This window comes from Nuphar pumila, chromosome 13 (assembly GCF_984573655.1).
Source record: "Nuphar pumila chromosome 13, dmNupPumi1.hap1.1, whole genome shotgun sequence".
In the NCBI taxonomy this organism is placed as follows: Eukaryota; Viridiplantae; Streptophyta; class Magnoliopsida; order Nymphaeales; family Nymphaeaceae; genus Nuphar; species Nuphar pumila.
In genome coordinates this window covers 71,850,104-71,878,032 of record NC_143261.1, presented here as the reverse complement: position 1 = coordinate 71,878,032, position 27,929 = coordinate 71,850,104, and the positions used below count along the sequence as shown (strand labels likewise).

Genomic DNA, 27,929 nt, shown 5'->3' with positions numbered 1-27,929 from the left:
TTACACTTATTAATCGCTATCTGTGTCACACTTATTGAGAAAAGAATTATATAATTACAACAAAGAATGAATGAAGTACAATATAGAATTATCGAGATACACAAATCACACAATATGTTTATTCATTAGCACTTGACGACTCAGATGGACCTACAAATCGTCTCTTTCTTTCTCTTGGTGGAGTCTCTTTATTCAATGGCCTCTTCGTTCACTTGATCTCATTAAACTCACCGGTAATCATCTCAATCAACGACCTAATTTGTCTCTCCAAATTCTGCATGTCCTTCCGTAACTCCTTATTCTTCCTCTCCAACATCGTGAACCTTCTGTCGGACGATACATTCTCCTTTCAGAGCAATGTTTGCTCCCTATCATGTATTGCAATAGAGGAAATCACAGAAAGTGCCAAAGGGACACAAAGGACATTACGTCTATGCTGGAAGACGACATGATCGGGGACAAGAGCGTACTTACTTTCAGGTTGCAGTTTCTCAATCTGTCAATTTGGATGCATGGGTTGCCAATATTGTTTAAAATAGTTGGGGTCATATTGCCGTTCTTTATAATCATATGGTATGGCACGAACACCTCCTTTGTTTCAACTATCTAATTGTTTCTTGAAGCATTTGTGTCAATTCACGGTTCTACCCTGACCACTATTCATTTTCCTTCTAAATAGCACAGGCGCTTTTGGTACCGACTGTCCCAAGCCAGCTTGTAGGAGTACTCGACTGCCATGCTGCAACTTGACATCACATTTTCTAAAGAATCAAATATCGCAAGTAGACAGTCTCGTAGCCACAACAACAACCTCTTTGTCCTCGTCCTCCACATCTACATAAGGTCTCCAAATAACCTATGCATTCGAGATTGTGGTTTAGATATAGACATAATAATTCATGCAAAATGATGAATGAGATAACGATTTGTACTAAGAAAGACAAAATCCTAAGACGATTATTACTTAAGAATACTAAACATTATAACAATTTACGCTGATGAAAGTTAGATGCTAAGGAGATAACGATTTGTACAAAGGAAGACAAAATCCTAAAGCGATTATTACTTAAGAATGCTAAACATTATAACGATTTACGCTGATGAAAGTTAGATGCTAAGAAGATAACAATTTATACTAAGGAATACAAAATCCTAAAGCGATTATTAATTAAGAATGCTAAACATTATAAAGATTTTAAATCATTTACCTCATTTAATTGCAGTCCATCTAAAATGAACTGAGCATTTTCCTCATTGACATTTATTGAAGCCCACTGGCCAATCCTGGGAAAACCACAAACCGCAGGGCCACACAGAAGACACAAGGCGACAATATGCTCTCATGTCCAGGCCTACAAAATTATTATATTAGTAAGACTACAACCTTCAATGATCTTAGTCCACATGTACTAAATATTTAATAAATAAATACATGAACAAATGGCCAAAACCCGTCGACGGTTTTTGTACCATTACTCGCATGGTAAAGTTGATTGCACAAGTGTGCGAGCATAGCAACACCCCATGCCCAGTTGTCGACTTCATCTAAGTGTTCCAGGAACTGCAGCCATAAGTAACTTATTCTAGAACCAGAACAATCGAAAAATAAAGTAAGTCCAAAAAAATAAAGAAAAAAGCTGCACAACTCTTGGTCAGCTGCTTCAGATGCACATGCAGCAGACCGACCTTCTCATTTATTACAAAAAAATTAACTTTCATCATTGAGGAATTGCCTCCACCAGAAATACACTCACGTCATTCCTCCATCAACATTCCTAGAAGAGCTGTGCAATTGTTCCTTGGGTTATAGTTTGAATCCCTTGTTAGGATAGTACTTCCATGGCACTTGAGACCCGTAATCTGTGCCATATCTTCTAGGGTCATGGTCATCTCAAAAATCCCAAACTGAAATGTGTTTGTCTTATGGTTCCATTTATTGATAAGGTGGGTCATGATGTTCCAGCAATTTTCAAAATAATGTTGGTCCAGAAGGCCTTCGAAGTGCATCATTCATAATCGATCCATTTGATATTCACTCAGCTTTCTGTACCATGACAGAACTACAGGCCACTGACATCGCCCTTTCAGTTTTTCACTTGCTGCTCTGTTTCTCTTCTGACCAACCAATAACACAAAATATCAAATCACAATTAATCGCTATATATAGTAATCACTATCACAGTAATCACTATCGCAATAATCACTATATATAGTAATCGCTATACATAATAATCGCTATAACAGTAATCTGTATACAGAGCAATCACTATTCATAGTAATCGCTATACAGAGTCATCACTATAGATAATAATACCTACAACAATACATCACTACATCCAATAGTGATTAACGTACCTTTGTCACACTTGTCTCCTCTTCATCCCCTCCCTTTCATAGCTTTTGTACTTCTTTTTTTCTTCGCTCTTTCGCGTCCATCTTTTTCTTTTTCCTTTCCCTTTCCCTTTTCTTCTCTTCCTTTTCTTGCTTCTTCCTTTCTCTTTCCTTCTCTTCTTCGTCTTTTTTATCCCTCCTTTGTCTTTTTTTCTCTTCCTTATCCTTTTTATTCTTCCTTTGTCTTTCCTTCTCTTCCTCGTCCTTTTTATCCTTTCTTTGTCTTTCCTTCTCTTCCTCGTCCTCCATCTCCTTCCTTCATCTTTCCTTCTCTTCCTCGTCCTCCTTCTCCTTCATATGCCTTTCCTTCTCTTTCTTGTCTTTCTTCTCCTTCCTTTGTCTTTCCTTCTCTTTCTCGTCCTCTTTCTCCTTCCTTTGCCTTTTCTTCTCTTCTTCATCCAGAATTTGCTTTCTTTGCCTTTCCTCTTCCTTCTTCTTCAATTGTCTTTGCTTATCTTCTTCCTCCTCCTTTTTTTTAAATTGTCTTTGCTTATCTTCCTCCTCCTTCATCTTCTTCAAATTCCTTTGCTTTACTTCCTCCTCCTTATTCTTTCTTTGTTTTTCCCTCTCCTCTTCCTCCTTCTGCCTTCGCTTTTCTTCCTCCTCCTTATTCTTATGTTGCTCTCCCCTCTCCTCCTCCTCCTTCTTCTTCCTTCACTTCTTTTCCTCATTCTCTTTATTCTTCCTTTGTCTTTCTCCCTCCTCCTCCTTTTGCCTTCGCTTCTCTTCCTCCTTATTATTCTTTCTTTGCTTTTCCCTATCCTCCACCTCCTCCTTTTTTCGCCTCAATTTCCTTTGCTTTTTTGCTTTATCCTCCTCCTTCTTTTCCTTTTGCTTCTCTTCATTATCATTCTTCTTCTTTTCCATCTGTACTTCTTTCTCAACATTCTTCATTGGATCATCATCTTTAATATCTGACGGATTAGGCTCTGCTCTATACTTTAGCAACAATTGCTTCCTTTCTTTATCATTCTCAATCATCAATATTTTGTAGTACGCTTCTAATTGCTCATACAAAGCATACTATTCTATAATTTTGGTTGCAGATTTTCTGTCAAACGATAAAGTGTTTCTTCTCTTACGAATGTAAGCCTTTGGTAACCTGCACAACACAAAAACTCATTGAGACAACAAAGGGAGCTCCAGGGAAGAAGACAAAGCGTTAGATTTTTTGTGGATTGTTTATGGGATAATATTGTGATGATCTCCTTTTATAGCAGAGGAGTTCAATGCTTATGGGACCCGCCAAAGATTTTATAATAAAATAACATATACCTTTTAGCGGTTCACATTTTAGCCGGTTTATGCAATGACGTCTTTGTCGGCCACAAAACAATATGGAAATTCCTGTTGATAGCTTATAAATCGATATACTGAATCACGATAGAAATTGCTATTATGAATCAAAATAATATCTTAAATCGCTATTAAGAATATTATGCTGAATTGTCGTATCGATGCTTAATATATTATGCGATATGTATATCAATATGTAAGATATTACATATTTTCTAGTATCGATTTGTAAGATGTTGTACCATGTATTGTCCTATCGCGATCTACACAATGACATCTATGTCGGCCATAACTTGATGAAAATCGTAATTTGCATGAGTACAAATCGCGATACAAGTGCACGGACAAATCATTGTCTCATCTAGCCTTCAAATTTATACATCGTTATACACATCGTTTAGGGTTTACAATTTAGGTATAATGTTTAGGATTTAGGTTTAGGGTTTAGTGTTAGGGTTTAGTAAGATATGACACAATTTGTAATATATTTTGCCATATGTATATCGATTTGTAAGATTTTATGTGTTTTGTAGTGTCGATTTGTAAGCTATTAGGCTGAACTTTCGTATTGATTTATAATATTTTATGTGATATGTATATCGATGCGTAAAATATTATGTGTTGTCTATTATCGATTTCGTTCACAAAGAAAGAGTTTTGGGATGAATGCATTTTCATGAATCGTGAGCCACAAAAATATAATTGTTAATATTTTTTTCATCACCATTCATGAAAATGGCTTCATCCAAAAAGCACATGAATTTTGTTTAATAATGTATAATTCACATGTACAAATCGTTATAATAGGTATCATTTACATGTATAAATCGTTGTCTCATCTAGCCTACAGTGCTATAATTTTGAAAGTCCTGTTGATAGCATCATACAAATCAATATGGAAAGTCCTGTTGATAGCTTATAAATCGATATACAGAATCAACATATAACTCGATATTTAGAATCATAACAATAACATATAAATCGATATTAAGAATCAAAACAATAACTTAAATCAATATCAAGAATCAACACAAAAATTGATAACATAATCATGCTCCACATCTATCAAACTATCTTCTAAAAAAAAAAGTTATTAAACTGGTATTACAATATATTTTAATTGATAAGGAAAAACAGTAAAATACTAGAATATTAGTATTCAAAATTGAAATTGTTTAATAATACCATTTAGTTTGAACTTTATGATTGCTCTAAAATTATTGCAATCATTTTGTCAAAATGCGCCAGCCTAGCTTCAATTCCTTCAAATTGTGTCAACATAGCTTCTATATTAACTATTGTACCTTTCAAGGTGTCCAACGCTTCTTTGGTGGTGCCCAACTTTTTTTTGGTGATTGTCAACTCTTTTTTAGCGGTCGCCAATTCTTTCTAAATTGATTCAAGTGCATAACCAAGGGCGTTGTTCGATGTATTAGTAGAAGAGGATGCTTGGGTAGGTGTGGCACAACTCATCATACCTCTAACATAGCCAAGTCGTGCACCAAGGACCTCTTTAAGTATCGAAAAATCTTTCATATTTGAGTCATACGATGCCAATTGTATCATCTCATGCTGCAACACGAACATATACTTGAATTAGTTATAGTCAAAACATATATTTACATGTACAAGACTATAAAATGATTCAATCACTTACATAATTATTAGACACAATATTGCTCAGAAAGTACTCATTAGTGTTTGTGTGAGTTGACTTATACATCTCAATCATCCCAATTTCTTCTCCTAAAGCATTGCTTTAAACATAAGAAAGCAAAATTAAGTTATGATTTATGGTCATATAAAAATAAATTGATCTCTCAAACATGAAAAAACTTTTATCATACACCTATGAAATCAAATAATTATACATTCTCTCTTTGATGTCACATATATAATTTTTCCCCACTAATATAATTGATCTTCAATCCAGCTCTATTGGATTTGTTTCTTACACACTTGGCCTAGATGAAATGAATAATAATTGTTATATATATATCGACTATATATACCCTCCAACAAGTAGTTTACCATCAATTTTGGATTGCTGAATAATTTATTACACATATCCTCCCACCGCACATTGGAAATATGTTTTGAAATATTAGCTATGACTTCGTTCTTAGTCACATATTCCTTATAAATATTATTGTAATCATGGCAGACCTCTTTATAGGCTTGAGCAAACTAAATGGTCAAGGCTTTCTTGTCATATAATCGATTCATATCCAAAATGAAGCCAGGCTGAAACATATAACAAAACAACTAGGAGATGAGGGCTAATACACTTTGTTAAAATAGAAAACATAGGTACTACTACAATAGAATATGATACTTACCACTATCAAGTTCTGCAACTCTTTTTTGTTTGTTTTAGGTACCTTCTTTCAAGATATATGATAAAGTTGTGCATGCTAGTGCACAATATATGTTGCCCGCCTAGCAAATATAAAAGAATTCAAGCACTCCACTACCGGTGGTCTATCTGGGATAATGAGTGAGATAGGGCCTTTTTGCCTCAACAATGCAAACTTTGTGCATATGTTCTTGCTCTGAGGTGCCATCGTAGATGGTGTGGCTGCATGGACAAGTACATATGGTTAAAATAGATTGAATCAATGTGACATATACAAAAAAAGAGACACAATTAACATTAAAAGGTCTACTTATATGCAGCATTGCTCGATGCCCCATGGTTAGGAGATAGTACCTCTAGCGAAAGATCATCGTCTGACTTATTAGAAGAAGATGTTGATGTCTGCCGACCCTGCGCATCGTCACCAAGACAAGTGACAGGAGGCATCGGAGTACTCGCAACAGCCGCCTTATACCGTGAACGTCGCATAAATTGTTCACGCCCTCCTGTCATTTATTTTTCAATAAAAAAATGATATTAGATGAACAAAATAACAATTTATAAAAAGTTTTATATATGCAGTAAATTTGTTTAAATGATTACATTCAGATTAATCAAATACTTTCAATCTTAAAAATATTGAAACGAACTTGACAACAGTTCAGTTCAGATAAATATCATGACAACTCAATGAAGACATGACTAAGTATAATTCACCTAAAACACCATTGTAAGGTTAAATGCATAGAAAGTTGAGGCATGTTTGTACTAATAATGAGAGTTTGACACTAAAAACTGAATAAAAAATTTAAAAAAATAAATTGTTTTTTAGTAAATTACAAAAAGCCATCAAACTTGTAAGCTATTTACAAAAATCTAAATAATGTTTTTCTTAATACATTTAACAACCTGATTTTCTAATTTAGTTCTTAAGAACATGTGCCTTATTCATTGTTTGATGGTGTCATTCATTTTTAAGATAAACAACATTCCTCTGACCTGATCCTCTCACATTTTCAAGAACTCGTATTGGAGTGTGTATCAAGTCAGAGCGTGCTCTGACATTAATCTGTTAGAGCTCACTCTGATGTTGTTCATCCATGTGATGAACTGCATCCCAAATACCATACATATGAACTATTTTTCAGCAATCATTTTGCAAACTTTAGATGCCATTCATCTAGGGCATCAACAACTTTGAAAAAAAATATGGGACTCATCTAAAAGATGCAGAGTCCATCCATGGTAGTAGGGATGTCATTCATCATATGAATGAATGGCATCAAAGCGAGCTATGATGGATTATTATTAGAGCATGATCTGACTTGATACACCTCATCATATTGGGGTAAAGTAATCATTTCATGATTTGTTTAAAAGCAGTCTACAAAATGATCTTATGGTTAACAGAGAGAGAGATTAACAGTGATGGAGGAGGACGTCTACGGAGGGTAGGGGCACACAAGGAGTGTAGCAGTGAGGGTATAAGGAACGCAACAGCAGTGGGAAGGGAAAGAGATGCGCTTCACCTCTGAAGATCCTTGGCGAAGATGGCGAGAAGAGGGAGAGGGCAATAAGAAGAGGGATTTTTTTTCAGGAGTAAATGAAAAAAAGGTGGGAGCCCTCTTGCGAAAATCTAGAAAGTAAATTTTATCATCAACGATGATAATTATAGTCAATTTTAGATTTCTATTGATGATGATAATTATCATTGATCATAGAAATATATGGATGACGATAATTATTGTCGTGTTGAAATTTATTAACAATGATAATTATCATTGCTTTCAGATTAAACATAAGTTTTAGACTCATAATTATCTAACATACAATTCATAGATTTTTTTATTTTTTTTCTAAAATTTCATCATACAGATGCAATGTAGATGCATCATTTTATAGAAACAAACTCTTGGATCATCCGATTATGATGTATAAAAGGTATCTTTTAAGGCTTGAAAATCAACAACTCAAAATTTTCATAAATATGCAAGCATAAAAAAATCACATTTCTTGATCCTATTATGATGATCCATTAGTCGATTCCAAGCAAGTGGACCACGCTAAATGCATTTGCAGGGTTAGATTTGCAAAAAAAAAACCTATGAAAATCTCAGTTCATACCAGTTTACATATTTTAATTTTTCTTGATCGAGGGTAACTAAAACATGTAAACTATCATGCACTAAGATTTTCATAGTTTTTTTTTTATTTTTCTCTAAATTTTCACTATCCATATGTGATCTAAATGCATGCTTTTATAAAAACAGATTCTTGTATCATCCAATTACGATGTATAAGAAGAATATTTTAAGGCTTTTAGATCAATGGCTTAGAATTTTTATAAATATGCAAGCATAAAAAATCACATCTCTTGATCCGATTACTATGATCCAATAGTCAATTCCAAGTAAATGAACCACAGTGAATGCATCTGCAGGGTTAGATTTGCAAAAAAACCTATAAAAATCTTGGTTCATACCAGTTTACATTTTTCAATTTCCTTTTATCGAGGGTAAATAAAATATGTAAACCGATCATATATTAAAACTAGAATGCACCAAGATTTTTATAGGTTTTTCTTTTTCAAAATTTCATTGTACGGATGTGATTTAGATGCATGGTTTTATAGAAACAAACTCTTGGATCATCCGATTATGATGTATACTAAGGATCTTTTAAGGCTTGGAAATCAATGGCTCAGAAATAATTAGTATATTGACGATGATAATTATCATCGTTAAGAGATTATATATAATCAATATATTGATGATGATAATTATCATCATCTAGCTTATTAACAACAAAAATTATCGTGTGTTACCTTATTTTTTAAGACCTTTTTACTCTTCAAATGAGCGAAATTCTAGAATTTTGTGCGTTACATCGCGACGCTCTTCCGATCTCACCAAATATCATTAAAAATGAAATTTGCATGATTTTCAGCGTAACTCATAAATTTTGCATGATATCCGACGTGAAACTATCAACACTTTTAGATGGTACTCACGATTTTTGCATCTATGATACGAAAGTTGGGACAATCCTTATAAAATTCTAGAAACTTATGTGAAAGTCTCTTAATGTTTGCAAAAAATCTCTAAAAGTCACATGAGTGGATGCAAAATTCCTTTTCTTCGTGAGAATTCTGCAAGCATTAAGTGTGTTGTTTCCTTTCTTAAAACTTTTTTTGTCCAATCGGTGGTCCCAAAACCTTATTTTTGCATAACCTAGGTTTTCTTGTGGTCCTAAAAGAGTGGTCCTCTAACCTCTTCCTCCTCGGCAAAATTTTTTGTGACTATTTTCAGCAACGACTACTTCCTATGGCACTTCATTGACAACTGTTTGCACTTTATCTTGTGGTCTCCAACCAATGAAATCCTTCGAGTGTTTTTGGTAAGGTCATTTTTTCGGTAAGGTACCAATATTTGCATAAATGGTTCTAAGGTTTTGATGTAGTATTTTTAGATTTAGGGTTTTGATGTGGTGTTTCTAGAATGACAAAAATGGTCAATTTATGGTTCTAAGGTTTTTTTTTGGTGTATTTTTTAATTACCATTAAGCATGGATCGATGAACATTGTGTGATTTAATTTTGGTTAGAATATTAAAGTTTTTTTATTAATTAACACTAATGCATAATTTTTTTTATGTTTATTAGATTTAGGATTTTTTTTGTGTTTTTTTTTCTAATTACCGTTAGGCATGAATCCATGAATATTGCATGATTTTATTTCGGTTAGAATATTAAGAGTTTTTTATCAATTAGCATAAATCCATAATTATGATGTTTGTAGAAATTAGGGTCATCAACGTAGAGATCCATAATCGTATGTTTCAGTATAGGAACTATGTAAACCATAAACATAGTTTTTTTTATGTTTAGAATCTATGAATGTTTGTAGAAATTAGGGTTGTGTGTGTAACATTTTTTGCAAAATGATACAAATTCTAGTTAATTATATTAGTACATGTTTATATAAACAGATGGTTTTTAGAAGCACTAAACAACATAAACATGTTTTATAAGGAAATTGCAAAACATAGCTTCAACATGTATCTACCTTTCCAAAAAAAAGGACAATGCATGTTTATTATCATATGCCATGCTTGTTGTCAATATGATTTTTTTTATGTTATAAGTATGTTTGTTATCATGTATATGAATGTAACTTATATATATATATATATATATATATATATATATATATATATATATATATATATATATATATATATACAAACCATTCTAAATGAAATGTTTTGGTAGTTGTTTATACAAAATATGAGTGCAAGTTATTCAAAAAATGTGTTTAGTTCTTAACCTTTTTGATACGTGATATGTTCTGAAATGTATCATAGGTCAGATATTACCCTATATAATACAGTAATTGGATTTGGTATATTTAATTACACTTTATTCATTTCAATATTATTTGTTAGGTAGACTATAAGAATGAAATTATGTTCATTTCAATATTGTTTGTCATGCATTTTTATTACAAGAATTTTTTAATTTGAGGATTGCAATATAGCACCAAAGAAGAGGAACAACTTAGAGCCTATAATAGGCTTCCCAAAGAAGAGTAAAAGTACTTCAAACACTTAACCTTTAGTACTTGATGATTGTTACATAGTAGGTCAGAGTTTCTATACTGAAACATACAATAAACTCGTCATCTTGGTAGAGAGGGAGTCTGTTTTGTGACCAACAATGTGGGTATCAGATGTAATGAATAAAAAAAACACCCTCGACAGGCTCGCACATAAAAATATTTGCTCAACTTAGCTAGATCAAGCTGGAGATGTGGTCACCTGTAGTGGCAGAGGCGGGAGTGCAAAAGAGGTTCCTCCTCCCTAGAAGGATGCGAGGGTGGGGAGCAGAGTGGAGGAGAGTAAGGGCTCGAAAGTGAATGAGAGTGAGGTTGGGTTGCAAAGTGCACCGGTGGTTCCTCTTCTACAGGACCCGAAAGTGGAGGAAAGTGAGGTTGAGTTGCATAATACACAGAAGGTTCCTCTTTTTGAGGACCTGAAAGTAGAGGAAAGTGAAGTTGTTTACAGATTGCAGAAGAGGTTCCTCCTCTCCAAGACCCAAAAGTGGAGAAGAGTGAGGATCCGAGGAAAAGGTCACAACAACCAATAAGGTTTGGTACTCGTCTAGAGGTACGCTTCTTCAATGTGTATAACCACATGATTTTGACTTTAATATTATTGTTTTGATTGTTAAATTCTATAACATAGGTGAAGTATCTTATCAGCTGAATTTGTATTACTTTTTGCATAACTTAGTAGCTTTTATGTATCTTATATGCAACTTTATTATATTACAATTACTATTCATATCTACGTTAATATAAAAGCATTAGCAATGCATGATTAGATGTATATTTTTAGATGTTTTATAGCATATGATATATATATATATATATATATATATATGTAAACATTGTCTACTCTTGTACATTTCATATCATTTAAAGGTATCATACAATAGATGATTATATTGTTAGGCTTGGTTGAAGTCTTTTATAATTGTAATGTGTGTTATGAGTTACACATCAATTGCTGCAAAAAAATTTATTATTTCAGTGCTTTGAATCCAAAGTTTGAAATAAACTTATAAATTTGAATCTTTAATGTTATGTTGGTTTATATAAGCATAGATACTCAAACATACTATTATTTGTGTTTTGAACTTGACAAAATTAATTATGAATGCAAGATCCATAGGGCCCAAAAGATTCAGAAGGTCCAACATCCTTCATTCATCGATTCTACTAGTTTCAAACTCACTCTTGGTTCTAAACACTAATGGATAACCCGAAAGATTAGCTAGATCAGATGCATTTTCAAAAATTCTTAGAGATCACACCATGGTACACTGGTCATAATCTTTTAGAGTTCATTGTCGAATTATGGAATCCGTCAGCAAACACATTCAAGTTTGAAAGCAATGAGATGACCATTACATTGGAGGACATGGCACAAATCACCGGATTTAAGTGCCACGGGAAGCCAATGATGGGATGTCGGAGGACGGATTTCAAGCATTTGGGTAAACTGCTCCTAGATGTGGAGGACGATGCATTTGTAGGTGACAAGCTCAGGTTAATTTGGTTAAGGAGTCACTATGACCCTATCGTTTCGCAGAGTTCGAGTGCAAAGCTGCCCTATTTTCAAGGGAAGGGCTATAGTCTGGAGAGGGAGGTGAGAGCATTCTTGCTTTATTTTTTTAGCACAGATTTATTCATCGACACTAGTGAAAAGACAATTCATGCATCATACTTGGAATGCTTGCAACCACTGGATCAAGTTAATGAGTATGCATGAGGAGTTGCCACACTTGCACATCTATATGCAAGTTTGAATGAGTGCAAGAATGACATAAAAACCTCATCAGATGTTGGTGTTGTTCAAGGTATTCATTCTTTCAATTTTCATTAACTTTTGATTTATATTCAAATATTATATAGAAATTATTGATGTACTTGTGTGTTAATTAATCGTTGTATTGATCCTTGCAAGTCTGAATATGAGAGCTTGTATCTATTAGAAGGTCCCTGAAACATGAGTTTTTTTAAGAATTTTCTTGTATTGCAATGTATAGACATGTTCTTAAAGATGAGGGTACAAATGAGTGAAGAGAGTAAGATCATCGTATTAGTAGAGAAGCTAACGATACAGAATTGTGCAAGATTTTCATGACACATGTCAGTATTCTTAAAATATTTTCTTATATTTTTTGCTATAATGTGATATAGGACCAACCATGAATGAAATATTATCGTAAGTAACGTGGTGCCCGTATGTGGATATGATAGATGCGGATAACCAAGATGTAGTTGTAGAATCAAAGGGCATCGCAAGGAGGGATATTTGGTTGCTCAATATGAATGAAGTTGAGCACCAACTAGTTAGCCGAGTGGTCCAATAATTTGGCTTTGTTCGGCAGCAACCACCCGATCGCTTTGGTGTAGTAAGTAAAATTGTCCATGGCACATACAAGGATCAAAAGAATGACTACTCGACGTTGTTTGAATTTGAATTTGAAGATTGGTACAATGGCAGGGAAGACATTGACACCATAGTATCTGATGACGAGGAAGTTAAGGTCCAAATTAAGGAGGAGGAAAGTTGGGGCAAGGAGTCTGAACATTCTTTTAGAGATGGCCTTTTTAAGGGAAGAAAACCAAAGGTTAGGTAAGTTGCTTAAAGAAAATGATGTTGTAATAATTAGTCAAACTACTCTTATCGAAAACTTGGAGAAGATCAACAACGAGTTAAGGACCTAAAGGATTATATATAATCAGCATATTGACGATGATAATTGCTCAATATTTATAATCTATTCATATATATGATGATAATTATCACCATCATTACTACAAAAAGTATAAAAGATAATAGGCAACAATTAATTATCATCGTAGATTAAAATCAACATCAATATTGTTAGAAATATCTACTCTCTACCATCTTTTGTGTCTTCCTATTCATATTATCGAGGGGATAAGAGTGATGATATTTGATCGTTGGCAATAGGTATTTATCGTCACCATATTTATGGTCTAAATTCATAAAATTTACTCTTGTCCTTTTTATAGAGAAATATGATATAATTTTCATGACATTTTGAGAATGAAAGAAAAAGGTACTTTTGCCACTTTCCATGATCTAGTGAACCAATGATTTTTGCCACCACAAGGATTCCTCGCAAATACTGAGCTCCACCAGCTTATCACGAAATCTACTTTCTTCTTCAACAAGTGCCATGTCTGCATTTTCAATGCCCAATTGGTGACGTGTGGACTAAAAGATTACCACCACTAGAGGGATGATGGTCAATAACGATGACTCTTTAATGGCAAAAAAAAAGTCATCATTATTGATCAAGCAATAACAGCGAGAGTTTTGTCCCCGCTAATTGATAAGGTAATAATAGCCACATAAATATCACGTTGTTATTACTCTACTACGATCATGAATCTCGCCATTATTGCTTCGAGCTGGACTAAGTCTTGAATAATGCCTTGCTCTTGCACACGTCTCATCGTTAACATGGAGAAGATCTCACAGTAATAGATCAATAATGGCGATATTTGAATCTTGCCTTATAGGATTTTACTCTATAACGGCAGGAGTTATATCGTCGTTAAAGATATATTAATCACAATGAGATTTTGTCATTAAATATTACCATTAAAATATTTTAAGGATAATTTTTAACGAATCTCGCTGTTATAGATCATTAACGGCGAGGTATGAATGGTGCCTAGGTTTTACTCTATAACAACGGCAAGTATATCATCGTTATAGAGTCATATTTAAAAAGGGCCGACAAGCCCTTTTTATATTTCTCTCTTTCTTCTATATCGGACCGTCGCCGGAGCTCTATCATTGCCAAAGGCCGGAGCATCGCCGAGCACCCCCCTCAAATCAGGTGTGCCCTTTCCCCTATCTCTACCTCCATTTCTCTCTCTCTGCAACCCTCTCTGTCGAGCATCAGTAGGGCCTCGCCTGAGCCCTCTCTCTATCTCTCAATCGATTTCTCTCAACTTTCGCCCAAAGGTGAGCCCTTTCCATTTGGGAGAAACCTTTCGTACTCCCATTTCTTGAACCCTTCTCAGTGTGTGTAATGGAGTTGGTGACCATTTTTGCTCATCTTATATCGGTTGAAATGTTTGGCTTGAAAGCGATAAGTTTGGAGCTTAAATGCTATTGCTTAGAGCTTTGAAACTGATCAGTTTGAGCTGAGATAGTAGATTAAGAGGTTTAAGTTTTATTATTTGAAATTTTTAAAAATGTATTTTTTGTAAATTAAATTAGTTAGCTTGAGCTTTGCTCATTTAACTGGGGCTCGCCATTAGCTTCAGCTGGGCTCATCTCTCCGCAGAATGAGCTGAGCTTGAACCCTCTGTTCTATTTCTTGGCTCATTTACCAGTTGTAATAAAGGGTTATTTTTTATGGAAGGTTTGAGAAACTGATAAATTTTCTAGGATTCTTCATATTTTTTTCCTTTTCCTGTAATTTCTCATTTTCAAAAATTAGATTCTTGTAGGACCCACTTTAGATTTTCCATATAATGAGTCAGATGCATGTAGCCTTAACGAGTTCATTTTCCTTCCTTGTTAGACTAGGAGAGATTTAGGGGGGGGTTGCATGTCACGGAAGGAGGGTGTTGCCGTGGAAATGCCTACCGCAGAAACGAAATCGAACCCCCCCATGGAAACCGTTTCTGCATAAAACCAGAGGCAGCATGTATTTTGGCATGCCCGTCGAGTGTTTTCTGCGGAAATGGTAGTTTTCACTGTTTGATTCGTCACTGTGGGCCCCGTGGATCATGGTTGGTGACTTTTAAGCTTATCATGATTTATGTCTTTCCTTTTGAGGACAAAACTTCATTTTTTTCCCTCCTTTGATTATAGCATAAAGGGATTAAAGCTAGGGATTATCATACTTGAAAAACACTAAAGATCTCACATCCCTTTCGAAAACACCAACATGCTATTAACTGATAAAAGATTCTGTATTTCTCATTGATTACATCAAAATGCTACTTAATTCCCATGACTAAGTAATGCAACATTCAAAGACAGTTGTGTCATGGATGCAACATTCTTGGACAATGTGTCTTGGGCTTTTACATCCAAAGTGTCAAATACATCCGTAGGGGTAGGTAGCATTGACCAGATCTAACCCCATAGATGTATGCGGCATAATCAGTTTAGTAGAGATCAGCCCTTGAATTGTGCTTTTTTTTTATGTAAAAAACATGATTTTTTGGTATGTTGTAGGCTGTTGATTTTCATCTTCTAGAAATAAGTATATACATTACCTGAAAATCATAATCCAAGGGTTTTTCCTACTCAACTAAGCGTGTATATCAAATCTGGAGTGTCTGATCTAAAAATAAAAGGTGTTTTTTACTCATGAGTTTGAAACCCATGTGTAGCCAATATTCTCCCTTATTAGATACAAACATGCATTGATAATTTGCTACAGAGCCAACCAAACACTCATGGTGCCTGTTAGATTTCAAACTAGATCTAAGATCTTGATTTAGAGCTTGAAGAATCTAGTTGTACCCTTGCAGATATTTTTCTTTCTAACCTGGTGGGGACTACTAGTTCATGAATCTTTCTCCAATCCAAGAAGAAAGATTTCAATAGGAAACAACCGAGCTTAAAAGGTACCTACATAGTCAAATCTGCAAGTACTGGTCCATTTGTATTTGGATCCTCCCTTTGCTTGTTTGAAATAAATCCTAGTTCCGATTTCCAACTGGGACATATATCGGAAACATGTCATATAAATGGGGGTGGACATATGATATACTGAATTTATTAACGTAGGCCTTCATTTTTTTTATTACTTTCTTCTTGCTTAAAATCATTTATCCAAAGATTTCATATGTCCATAATCCATTTTACCTTTAACATGATAACAGATAATATGAAGAAAGATCCAGATCCAGGTCACGTCAACATGGATCCTTGTCAAGATTTTAGATCATGTTAAAGTGGATCTCTGACAAGCAGATCCACATGTTGAAACAGGCCCACAGGTTAAAGCTGGTCCTCCTCCTAGCCCACATGTCGAGAAAAGCTGCCAACCTTTAGGACCTGTTCAGAACTCTTTCAAGAAGAAGATTTCACCTGTTCGGGACTCTTTCAAGAAGACTCCAGCTAATTCATAAATAAAATCAATCATGACCTCAACGAGTACTTTGATGAATCGTTCCTTGGACCGTGTCAATATGTTATGTAAGGCACTCAAATTAATCCTGAATTTATGTCTTGAAAACAAGCAGAGAAACTTGTATTAAGTTAGATCAAAGCCACTATTATTGGTGTTGTCTGGAGGCAAATTATTGGTATTCGTACTGCTCATTGATTGCGTTAGAAAAATCCTATGCACCACAATCAAGTATTAGAATCCTTTAACTTAAATGTGACCTTTAAAAAGTCAAGAAAGACAAAAAATATGTTAGAATACTGAATCATGTTAAGTTCTTAGTTTACTCCTTGTGTGTTGTTAAGAAGTATGAAGATTTGTGGTTCAATATACTTTAAATGGCCTAACCTGATAATAAGAAAGCTTTATTACTATCGTCACCACCTCTGCCTTAAATAAGCTTAAGGTTTTAGTGAAAATTTTGACCTCTTGTTAAATAAAAAAAACGACTCCTTATGTTGGATCTTAAACCTACTCAGCAAGTTGAAACTTTCATATGCTTTCTTTTATCAAAGAAATCGTGGTCGTGGTGGGCGTGGAAGAAGGGTGAATCAGTTGAACTCCAAGGTCCACCGCTGGAAATTTGTATGGCATGTATGGATTGAGAGAAACCACCCCATCCTTCGAGGACAAGGTATGCGATATCGAAGGGAAGCTGCGCTGTTTCTCTCTGCGATCAAATTATATTGTGTTCTACTTGCTGATGGCAACATTGTCAATGCAAATGAAATAATTTTAAGGATTAGAGTAGGTGATCTTCCAAATTTACCATATATATGTATCTATGTATGTATGTGCGTGTATGTATGTAAACATACTATCATCATCAACAACTCTATTTGTGATTTTAACCGAGGCAAATTTCTCTTGCTTTTCAAGATATACATCCGAAGGTGCTTGCTGTTTTGAAAAATCAAAAAGCTGCAAATCTTCCTCTGCACCAAGTTTTAGAGCATTTGATATGCAAACAGTTTGTGTTTGAGCTGATGGATGATGATTAGAGAGAGTTATAGGATATGGCCTGTACCAGCATCGGCGTGGCTCGACATGTGTGGGGCACCCTTCTGGAAGTATCCATGTTACGTAGTGCTCCACTCACTGGACACATTGTCAAAGCGCCTGTGCTGTGCTGTGCAACTTGGATTTCAGATATAACCTCAGTTTAGTTTGCATGCCGTTCATGGCTTAATGGAGAGCTTTTGTTTGGCATTTTCTATTTGTGATGCTAATATACCTGGATGGATAACACCAAAATTTTAATCCCACTTTTGCCATCTTCTATTTGCATGCCGTAGTTCAGGATATGTCATTTTCTATTTGTGATGCTAATATAACCTCGGGAACAACCTCACTTAGATTTTTGTGTGTTCCCTCTTTGATTGGTTGCTAGATCTTACCCTTGGATATTTTAATCATGAGCACGATTCATATATGTCAATGTTCAGCTTCCTATCAATGTTAGATGTGATTTTATGGGTGATTTGTATTTTATTATGTTGTGTCAGTTGTTTTCAACCAAAACATGAGAACCCATTGCAAAATTTTGAAGGGGCCTGTCTGGTTAAAAGTAACTGATTACTTGTGCATCCGAATCAAACCTAATCCCTTGATTTGCTATTATGTGACACTGATTTGTTATCAGATTATTTCATCATCATATTATCAAAGTTGTTATAATAAACTTTATAATTTTTGCTTGGTGTAACAATAGAATTAATATTGAAATGCATTAGTTTGGTTTGAGCCAAACAAAAAAATTTGGTCATGAATGAACGGATGGACCAAAGATTTAAATAAATCTTGGGGCGTCAAAAGCCGTCTTGGGTTTCAAGTAGTTCAATATATATATCCATGTTTGTAGTTTTCTTATGGAAACTTCCATCTTTACAGTTAGTAAATATTAGATGTGAATAGAGCTTGGAAAGCATTTTATTATGCAGTCTTTTTATTTTTTCTAGCAATGGATACCTGGTAGCCACAATTTGGGTTCTCAACTAGAAAAATACGAAATGTGAAACTTACAAATTAATAGTTCCAATAATTATTAGAGTTTTCATTAAATAAAAAAGAGATGTATGTAGTTGATACTTATTTAACTCACCAGTGGCTTGGCACTGTATGCACGACTGATACTCTACTAGTGTGAGGTTGGACATTGGTTGAAAATTGGTGACTTGGTTAGAGTTATTGACTGGTGCATTGGTAGCCCTTGATGAGCCATGATAAGCCTTCGTTTTAGGTCGACAAATGGGTAGCGTGGATATCGCAATGGACTAGCAGAATTTTTTGTGTTTTCAGTAAAACCATGCTTTTGTTCATGGGGAACTTGTGAACCTTTTGGGTTAAGTTGTTTTATTACTAGATCAAACTTTAGTTCATAGTCTATTAGTATGCAACTTATATCTATACATGCCAATATGCTGGTGACTTTTGACTGGTAGCATACATTGCTATGGTTGGTCACATTGTTTCTCTGTTTGAATTCTTCCACCTATATATGGACTCAGAAACCAGAGCCATCATGGCTCAGTACATGCCGCTTGATAGCCAATCAGAGATCCCAACTCCCAAGTGACATACTGAGGAACACAAGATGAAACTGTTATTACTTTTGGTCCATTTTGATTCAGTTGAATGATCAGAAATCCTGCAACTGAGGTAATCCCATCATGTAAAATTACTACTGGAGTAATAAGGAGCTGCTTGTGTCTGATTTTCAAGAGGATATTAGAATTAAGTAGATGAGACAAAGATGGCTTACTGCTGTTTGCATCCTTACAATTTTTTACAATAATCTGTAACGGGAGGAAGACGAGTCTTGTTTTTGTGCTTTTCTTTTCCACTTTAATCATAGACGTGCACATATGCAAAATTTGACAAACCATAACAGCAGCAACAATAGCAGAAGCACGAATGGCATGAAGGATATTTTTTGTCAAAAAGTTGGTATTATTTTTTTACATTCGGTTCCATAGCCTCAATGTTTGTATAAATTGGAAATTTAAGTTAAAGGCCTTGTTTAACCATTCTTATTGTGTGTTCTTGAATTTGAAATCTTATGGTCCAAGGTAGTTGTAACGTCAATTCTCTTTGAAGTGGTGCTACTCGAGTAAAGCATTTTATCTCATGGGTACTTTTGGTCTTAATCATTCTTGCCACAATTTTAGTATTGATGTAGCATTCTTGCTGTGAACTTGAACGTATTTTCTACTTGTTAGTTCATGTTTATTTCATTGTCAACAGTCAATTCAAGTTGATCAGCTTGTCAATTCTACAAGTTTATCCAAGTCCTCCAAATGATCTTGTTTTTGCAAGTGATCAATTATTTCTAGCTTTGAATGCCTACGCTACCAGATACCTTTGCCCAACTTGTAAAAAGAAAAACTGCTAGAAATCCAGGTTACTGATCAAATATATATACAAAGAGAAAGATGCATAAAAATATATACATAAAATATGAACTACTAAATGTATATATATATATATATATATATATATATATATATATATTGTCAAGCTCCTAAACATGAACACAAGTTTAATCCACTAGTAAATGACCAAGCCCAAACATGACCTGTTTAGTTCATTCAATTTGTTTACCAGCACTACCAGATAAATAAATATGTAAACTACATGTGTCATATTGGGCCAGTGAGGCAGGGGCATCACATTTTTTTAGCAACGTGCTTGCACCTGATCCGCCCTCTAAACAATTTATTATCCATCACTACAAAAAGTATGCATACCTCCGAAGAGCCAGAGTGTATTATAAGTCCCTCAAATTTTGAAACCATTTTTTCAACTACAGATGATGAATTAGATTTAAAACAATTTTTAAATACAGATGACAAATTGAATTTGAGACAGAAAACATGGTGGGATTTCCTACTTAGTGCACAGTCTAATTTTGGCATCAAAAGAATAGCTTCGCCAATACTTGACAAGAATGGGGGAGGGAATTACATGGACTTAGAACTAGAGTCTCAACTCTCAAGCATCAACACTTAGATACAATGAACAACTTCCAAGACCTTATTGTGATTGAAGATAATAGAGAAGGATATTTGCAGGACATGCCTCAGCAGGTCGAATTTCACACTTCAAGCTTTCTTAGATGATTTTGACCACCCACCATCCTCATTCTCTAAGACCTGCAAGTTAACTTGAGCTCTTTAATTTGTCTAAAACTTTTGATGGCACAAGAATAAAAATTGGCAGGCAAATGCAACAATTCAATCACCTGAAACTCCAATCACAATTGAATGGTGACCTAATCTAATTTGACAAGGTCCCTGTTCGGGTAGATTTAGTCACTGGTTGGGACTGTTTTGGATTTGGATATGCTAAATCCAGGATTTGAAGCAACCGAATTTATTAAATCCCATAAATTGCTTGGGAGTAATTGGCTGGAGTTGGCATCTCCTTGCCAACTACCATCTCCCACGCAGGCAAACATAGGGCATGTTTGGAATCTGTAGCTGGGATGGGCGTTTATGGAGTTTATGCATTTGAGGAAGTGGTAGCTGCCAAATCCATCCTTTAGTGTATATACAAAGGACGAGGGGCCTTACTTCCCATCCCAAATGCATAAATGCCCATCCTAGCACCGAGATTTCAAAGGGGACCACCATGGGCGTTTGACCAAGATTTTGCCACGGGAACACCAAATGCATAAACACCCATCCCAACATCGAGATTCCAAACAGGCCCTAGAGCAAGTTGGCAAATACGCGGGGCTGCACCTTGTTATAAGAGTCATTTTTTAATAGATTTTCACACACAAACATAACCACCGTGTGTGTTTATTCTAAGAAAAAGTGTATATATTAGCCAAACATTGTTTTCAACATAAAGTTGCATTCAGAACGTCTTTGCAAGCAAATTTCAGAAAAGTTGAACACTTTTTTTTCAGAAGATCCGTAGGCCCTAATTTGAAATTGTCAGGAACTGTACTTTATCTATTTCTTCCTTTTCCTTCTTTTTTTTTATTTTTTGATAAGCACCTTCCTTCTCTTTTCCCACTTTAAACCCTATCACAATATGGGACTGCAAGAAAGATTGTAACTTGGAGGTTAGAACCAGTCATCTCCAGCAACCTGGTTTGGCTATAGCTAAACCGTCCAACCAGTCTTGAGGCTTATGTGGCTGCCTTAGTTCCAGAACGCAGCCAGCAAATGTCCATCATGCGACTAGGCTGGCCTAGTCACTCCAAACTGGAACCAACAAGAAGAACCTGCTGTAACCATGAAGATGGAAATGGCTCCGAGGACCAACTCCATACTGATGACCAGCAATAGCATTGTCATGGAGAACAATCACCATGTCCTCAGCATGCTAATCATCATCACCACCACCTTCACGGTGTAATGAGATGATGAAGAACGGGATAATGGAAATTAGCATGAAGAGGGGTAGTTGGTATTAATGGCAGGCAGGTGGGTGGGTAGAGCATTGAGAAATACAATGGGAAGGGAGTCAAGACAGGCTATGCAGATGGAGCCGGCAACAACATCCTCATAAGGACGTAGCTGAAACGAGTGAAAGCCAAATCCCCTCCCATCTCCCTCTATTTGTCAAAACCAGGATTCCAAACCAGGCTGATCGGAAACGCTATATAACTCAGGGAAGCGCACATTTCAAAAGCGTGAAATGCGCGGGAAAGCATGCTCACTTCCTATCAATGGAAGTGAGTTTCTTTTTTTGAGGGGCTTGAACAGTTTTAGACTTTGATAAAAAAAATTTGCTACCGAATAAAATAAAAGACTTTTTTTAAAAATGTAAAATAGTTATTTTTGTTCTTGTGAAATATAAAAAACAAAAACCAAGTAGGGTTTGGGGTTTTCAATTCCCAAACCCTACCCTCTCTCTCGCTTCCTCCTCTTTGGTAACCGTAGCTGTCAAAAGCGCTTGGAGCCTAGGAAAAAGACCACTAAAAAGACTAGTCGGAGCTTAAGCGGGACTAGTCGACCTAGGTGGGACCAAAAAAATAAAACATCAAGAAAAGAAAAAATGTTATAATAAATAATTAAAATTAGTAACAAACATATGATTCTGACTATGAATAAGCCGCAAAATTTATGAAATTGCATAATATTGAATATACACCAAAACTTGGGACACACCATCCAATTACTATATATATATATATATATATATATACAACAACAACTACGCATTCATCCCAAAACAATTGGGGTCGGCGATATGAACCAACAAAGAAAATCATTTTGGGTCTTCCACATGAATCCTTCTCCTCCAATCATTTCTATCCAATGCCATGTCCTCGGTGAGGTTCAAAGCATTCATATCCTTTCCTATAATTTCCCTCCAAGTCTTCCTAGGCCTACCCCGACCTCTTTTAACTAATATATTTTCCCATTTCTCCATCCTTCTAACTGGAGCATCATTAGACCTTCGCCGAATATGTCCAAACCACCGTAAACGATTCTCTCTCATCTTATTTTCAATGGGTGCAACGCCTACCTTCTTACGTATCTCCTCGTTCTAAATCTTATCTTTTATTGTATTTTCACACATTCATCTAAGCATACGCTTCTCAGGTACACTCATTTTTTGAATGTGATGTCTCTTGGCAGCCCAACATTTCGTACCATATAGTAAAGCGGGCCTAATAGTCGTCCTATAAAACTTTTCCTTCAACCGCAATGGCATTCTACGATCGCACAACACTCCAGTTGCACTTTTCCATTTCATCCACCCAACCTTTATCCTATGATTTACATCTCCATCAATTTCTCCATACTTTTGAATGATAGATCCCAAATATTTGAAACAATCATCCACCGGTATTTCTTGCTCACCAAGCTTCACTACACTCCCATCACTACTTCGTTGCTTACTAAACCGACATTCCATATATTCTGTCTTACTCTTACTCAACTTAAAACCTCTTGCTTCCAATGTCTATCTCCATAATTCTAACTTGGCATTAACCCCAGCTCTAGACTCATCAATCAAAACAATATCATCAACAAACAACATACACCACGACACATTTTCTTGAATTAATCACGTAAGCTCATCCATCACTATAGCAAATAGGAAAGGTCTTAAAGCAGATCCTTGATGTAACCCAACCGTTATAGGAAAATTGGTTGTCACCCCTCCGCAAGTGCGGACATTGGTTACTATTCCTTCATACATATTCTTAATTATACTAATGTACTTGAGAGAAACACCTTTCTTCATTATTGTCCACCAGAGAACGTCCCTAGGTACTCTATCGTATGCCTTCTCCAAATCAATAAAAACCATATGCAAATATTTGTTCATCTCTCTATTTCTCTCAATAAGTTGTCTAAGAAGATGTATAGCTTTCACAGTTGATCTTCCAGGCATAAAACCAAATTGATTCTCCGATATCATGACAACCTAGACTCAATCACCCTCTCCCAAAGTTTCATAGTATGACTCATAAGTTTTATACCACGATAGTTTGTGCAATCTTGTATATATATAGTCACTGTAATATGTAAACTGAAAATATGAGAACTAATGTGTGAACCACAATTTTCATGGATTTTTTGTTCTATGATCTACATGCTTGGCTTTATAAGAACCCGCTCTTGAATCATCCGATTTTGATGCATATACGAGATTTTTTAAGGCTTTAAAATTAATGGCTCATAATCTTCATAAATATTCAAGCATTCAAAAATCACATTTTTTCATCGAAAATACACAATCTAATGGTTGATTCCTAGCAAATTCACATGGTTGGATTTGCAAAAAAAAGTGTTGGAAATGCCCATATTTCAGTTCTCATATTCTAGTGTATATTAGAGAGAGAAAATGAGAATTATCCTGCCCCTGTTTCATTGGGTCACTGCTAGGATCCACCAAAAACCATACTTTTTAGATATTTTATGCTCGATCTGAACTATTAGATGTGTTTATGATTGTTGTTGGATAGAGAACATGTAATTGATTAAGCATCTTTATGCTCAAATATGTATTGTAAAGAGGTAAAAAAATCATCGGTTGATATCATACTAAAATTTCATGATAAAATATTTACATTTTTACATCAAATCAATTTGAAACAAAGCTTGTTTCTCAATAAATAAATATTGATACACATCTAATGGTTCAAATTGAGCATAAAATACCTAAAACTTTGATATTTGGAGGGTCTCAACGGTGATGTAAAGAAAAAGAAGACAGGATGAACCTTGTTCTCATATAAATAACTGAAAAAACAGATTTTATATATATGCTTGTGTGTGTATCAAAAACACATGCATACTTGTAAACAACAAAAAAAAAACAGAAAAAAAAGAGAAAAAAGAAGAAAAGAAAAAGAGAGTGGAGGGGAGAGAGTTGGAAGAAGAAAAAAAAAAGGTGAAAGAGGAAGAGGAAGAAAAAGAGAAGGTGAAGGGGTGAAAGGAGGAGGAATAAGAAAAAGAGAAAAAATAAGGTAAAAATGAAAAGTGAAATAAAAAAAAATGAGAGAACGAAAAAGAAATCTTTTGAGGCGAGAGGAAAAAAATTGACAACTATGTCTATGCAACTTAGGTAGGGACAGCCTAGGCACCGGCTAAGCAGCCTAGGTTAAAAAACAAGGCCTACCGCCTTAACACATAAGCCTAGGCGGTGGCCCTAGGCCTAGGCGGCCTAGGAAAAACTTAGGCGCGACTTTTGACAACTAAGCCAACGATCTCCATGGGTTTCTCTCTCTCTCTCTTGCTCTGACTTTCTCTATCTCTCCCTCTCTCGCCCACTTTCTCTCTCTCCCTCTCTCGCCCCTACTCTCTCTCTCTCTCAATCTCCCTCCCCCTCTCTCCCCCTCTCTCTATGTCTCTCGCTCTTTCTGTGTCTCACTGTCTCTCTCTCAATTTGTCTCTCTCTCACTCTTTGTTAGCATTGTTCTATTTTTTTGTTTATTTTTTTGCTAAAATGGTTGGTCTAGTTCATGCTAGGCATTTATGTGTTCTTTCTTGCTTAGTTTTGTTTGTACTCTTAGATCGTAAAAAACTACTTAGTTGTATGAATCTTTTTCTTTTCCTTATGTTACTTTTCTACATTTTGAGGTAAAATCCAGCAAATTTGACAGTGTACTGCGTATATTGTATAATTATTGTTCTCTAAGATGACTTAATGTTCTCTTATTATTTGAGAAATTGGATGTTGATAGCAATTGTCATTTTTTTAATCTTTAATTATTTTTTTTCTTGATGTATTATTTATTAAATGCTTACAACATAATGCATTTGTTAAATGGTTGCACTTTGCATATATGATTCAATTTTGATATTAATAGATCGGTTTTAATATTATCTACTTATGTTTATATTTTGGTAAATTAAGAAAAATATAATTATATTTTCGCTTCAACTCGAATCCTAGGTCGCCTCCCTGTTCGTTTTCCCTTCGAATCTTGGTTCACTTCTGATTCGATTCATAGGCCGCTTCCAGTTTGCTTCTCTTCTCGCTTTCGAGATGATTCCTAGTCCGCTTTCAAGTTGTTCTACGCTTCCTGCTTCTTAAAATTTTAGAAGTGCCTTGCTTTCCGCTTCCACTTCCACTTCCACTTCTCAAATCGCTTTCCGCTCCCGCCTTCTCGATTGACAACTCTGTTCCAAACAATGGAGGTTGTAGGGATTCAGGGAATCCACTCTGATACCCTCTCAAAACAGGCACCCAAACAGAGACTTAACTCAGATATTTACCCAGTTTTCACCTGATTACCTCAGGTAGAGACACAGTTTTACTACAGCTGAGTCCTCGGAGTCCTAGCAGAGAAATCATTCCTTCAGAGGAGCTGAACCACATTTTCAAGTAACAACCCACACCTAAACATTGCAAGTTTCTAAGATCCAAGGCACTAGCATGTCTCCAGAAGAGTTACTTCTTTCAAACTCTTTACAAAGCAATTTTTTGGTATGTGCTAAGTGTGAGAATCTCTGTCATTGTGAACAGCAAATGCACGCATCTGTCTCAGTCAGTCAACACACAGTGATGTGATTTTGGAATGCTAAGATGTTTCAGAAATACTTTTGGGTTTCAAAAGTTCTAACAGCGCAGAATACCATTTTTCTTGTATGTGATCAAAGTCACAAAATTTACAGAACTATGCACTCTATGCACAAGTTTTCAGATTCAATGAAAACTTCTTTCTTTATGACAAGGAACCTGCCTAGGGTGGTGGGATTTGCGGACATGTGCACAAGTGGACCTCAACTGCCCCAACGTTTTTTGCACCCCTCAAAGCAGTAACCCTGGGTGCACAACCCACCCCACAAAGGAAGTGCACCAGGCTTGCCCGGATGCTCACAGGAGGATTTGATCATGGGATGCCTAGGAGAGATCTGACAAACTTGGTTAACCATGTGGGCTATGAAAATCCTACTTATTTGTTTAATTTTAAATTCCTTTTCAATCCGTAGTCATTCTCTCATCTCAGCTACTCAAAACTTCAGCACTAATTCAACGAACGTAAAGAACCTCTAGTTGCTATATGTAGTTGAAGAATGAATTTATAATAGTAGATGGCAACTTACTTTTTACTTGAAGAAGCATTCACAATCTTGTCAAAGTCGTCATCATCATCACCAAAACCACCAGCGCCACCATCTGAAAGGGAAACGAAAAGGTAGATCAAAACTTGCATGATAAGAGTGGAAGCCCAGGCAATTGATATTACCAAGGTCATATACTGTATCACTCTTCCAGAGCACAGAATGAAAGATTAATGATATCTAAAAATCTCAAAAGCATCAGAAAAACTTGTTAAAAGTATTACATCTGTAGATAATAACAATGCACAAATGCATACATTACACACACAGTGACCACAGTTATCTCCATCTCATAAAAAAATAGAATATGAAAAAGCACTAAAAACTTGTGTACCGGGTTCCTCATCACTGCTCCCCAAATCTCCCAAAAGAAACGCATCCAGGTCATGCTCTGTAGGCACCTTGCGTTGTTGTGGTGGCTCTGATAATTCAACTTTAGGTGGTATCTCTACAGGCTGATTTTCTTGTGGTCTAACATCCTTGTCCGGTTCTGTCAATCTCAACTTTGACTCTTCCATTGCTGCCTTCTCATATCTAATTAATATAAACAGTATAAATGGTAATAGAACAGTGTTAAATGAGCTTTTTAAACAAATCTACGATGTGACCATGAA

At 35.4% G+C, this 27,929-nt stretch overlaps 1 protein-coding gene across 1 annotated transcript in view; it reads right to left on the bottom strand.

Moving 5' to 3' along the window:
* Positions 1-20,486: 20,486 nt before the first annotated feature.
* The window catches only part of LOC149818676 (BSD domain-containing protein), a 36,856-nt gene continuing 29,413 nt past the window's right edge, over positions 20,487-27,929 (bottom strand). Inside the window, exons 4-6 of the mRNA XM_089983963.1 lie at positions 27,650-27,849; positions 27,298-27,370; positions 20,487-20,928 (exon numbers count right to left, since the gene is read on the bottom strand). Coding sequence (XP_089840089.1) covers positions 20,922-20,928; positions 27,298-27,370; positions 27,650-27,849 — 280 coding nt within the window. The 3' untranslated portion in view covers positions 20,487-20,921. The remainder of the gene's footprint in view (positions 20,929-27,297; positions 27,371-27,649; positions 27,850-27,929) is intronic.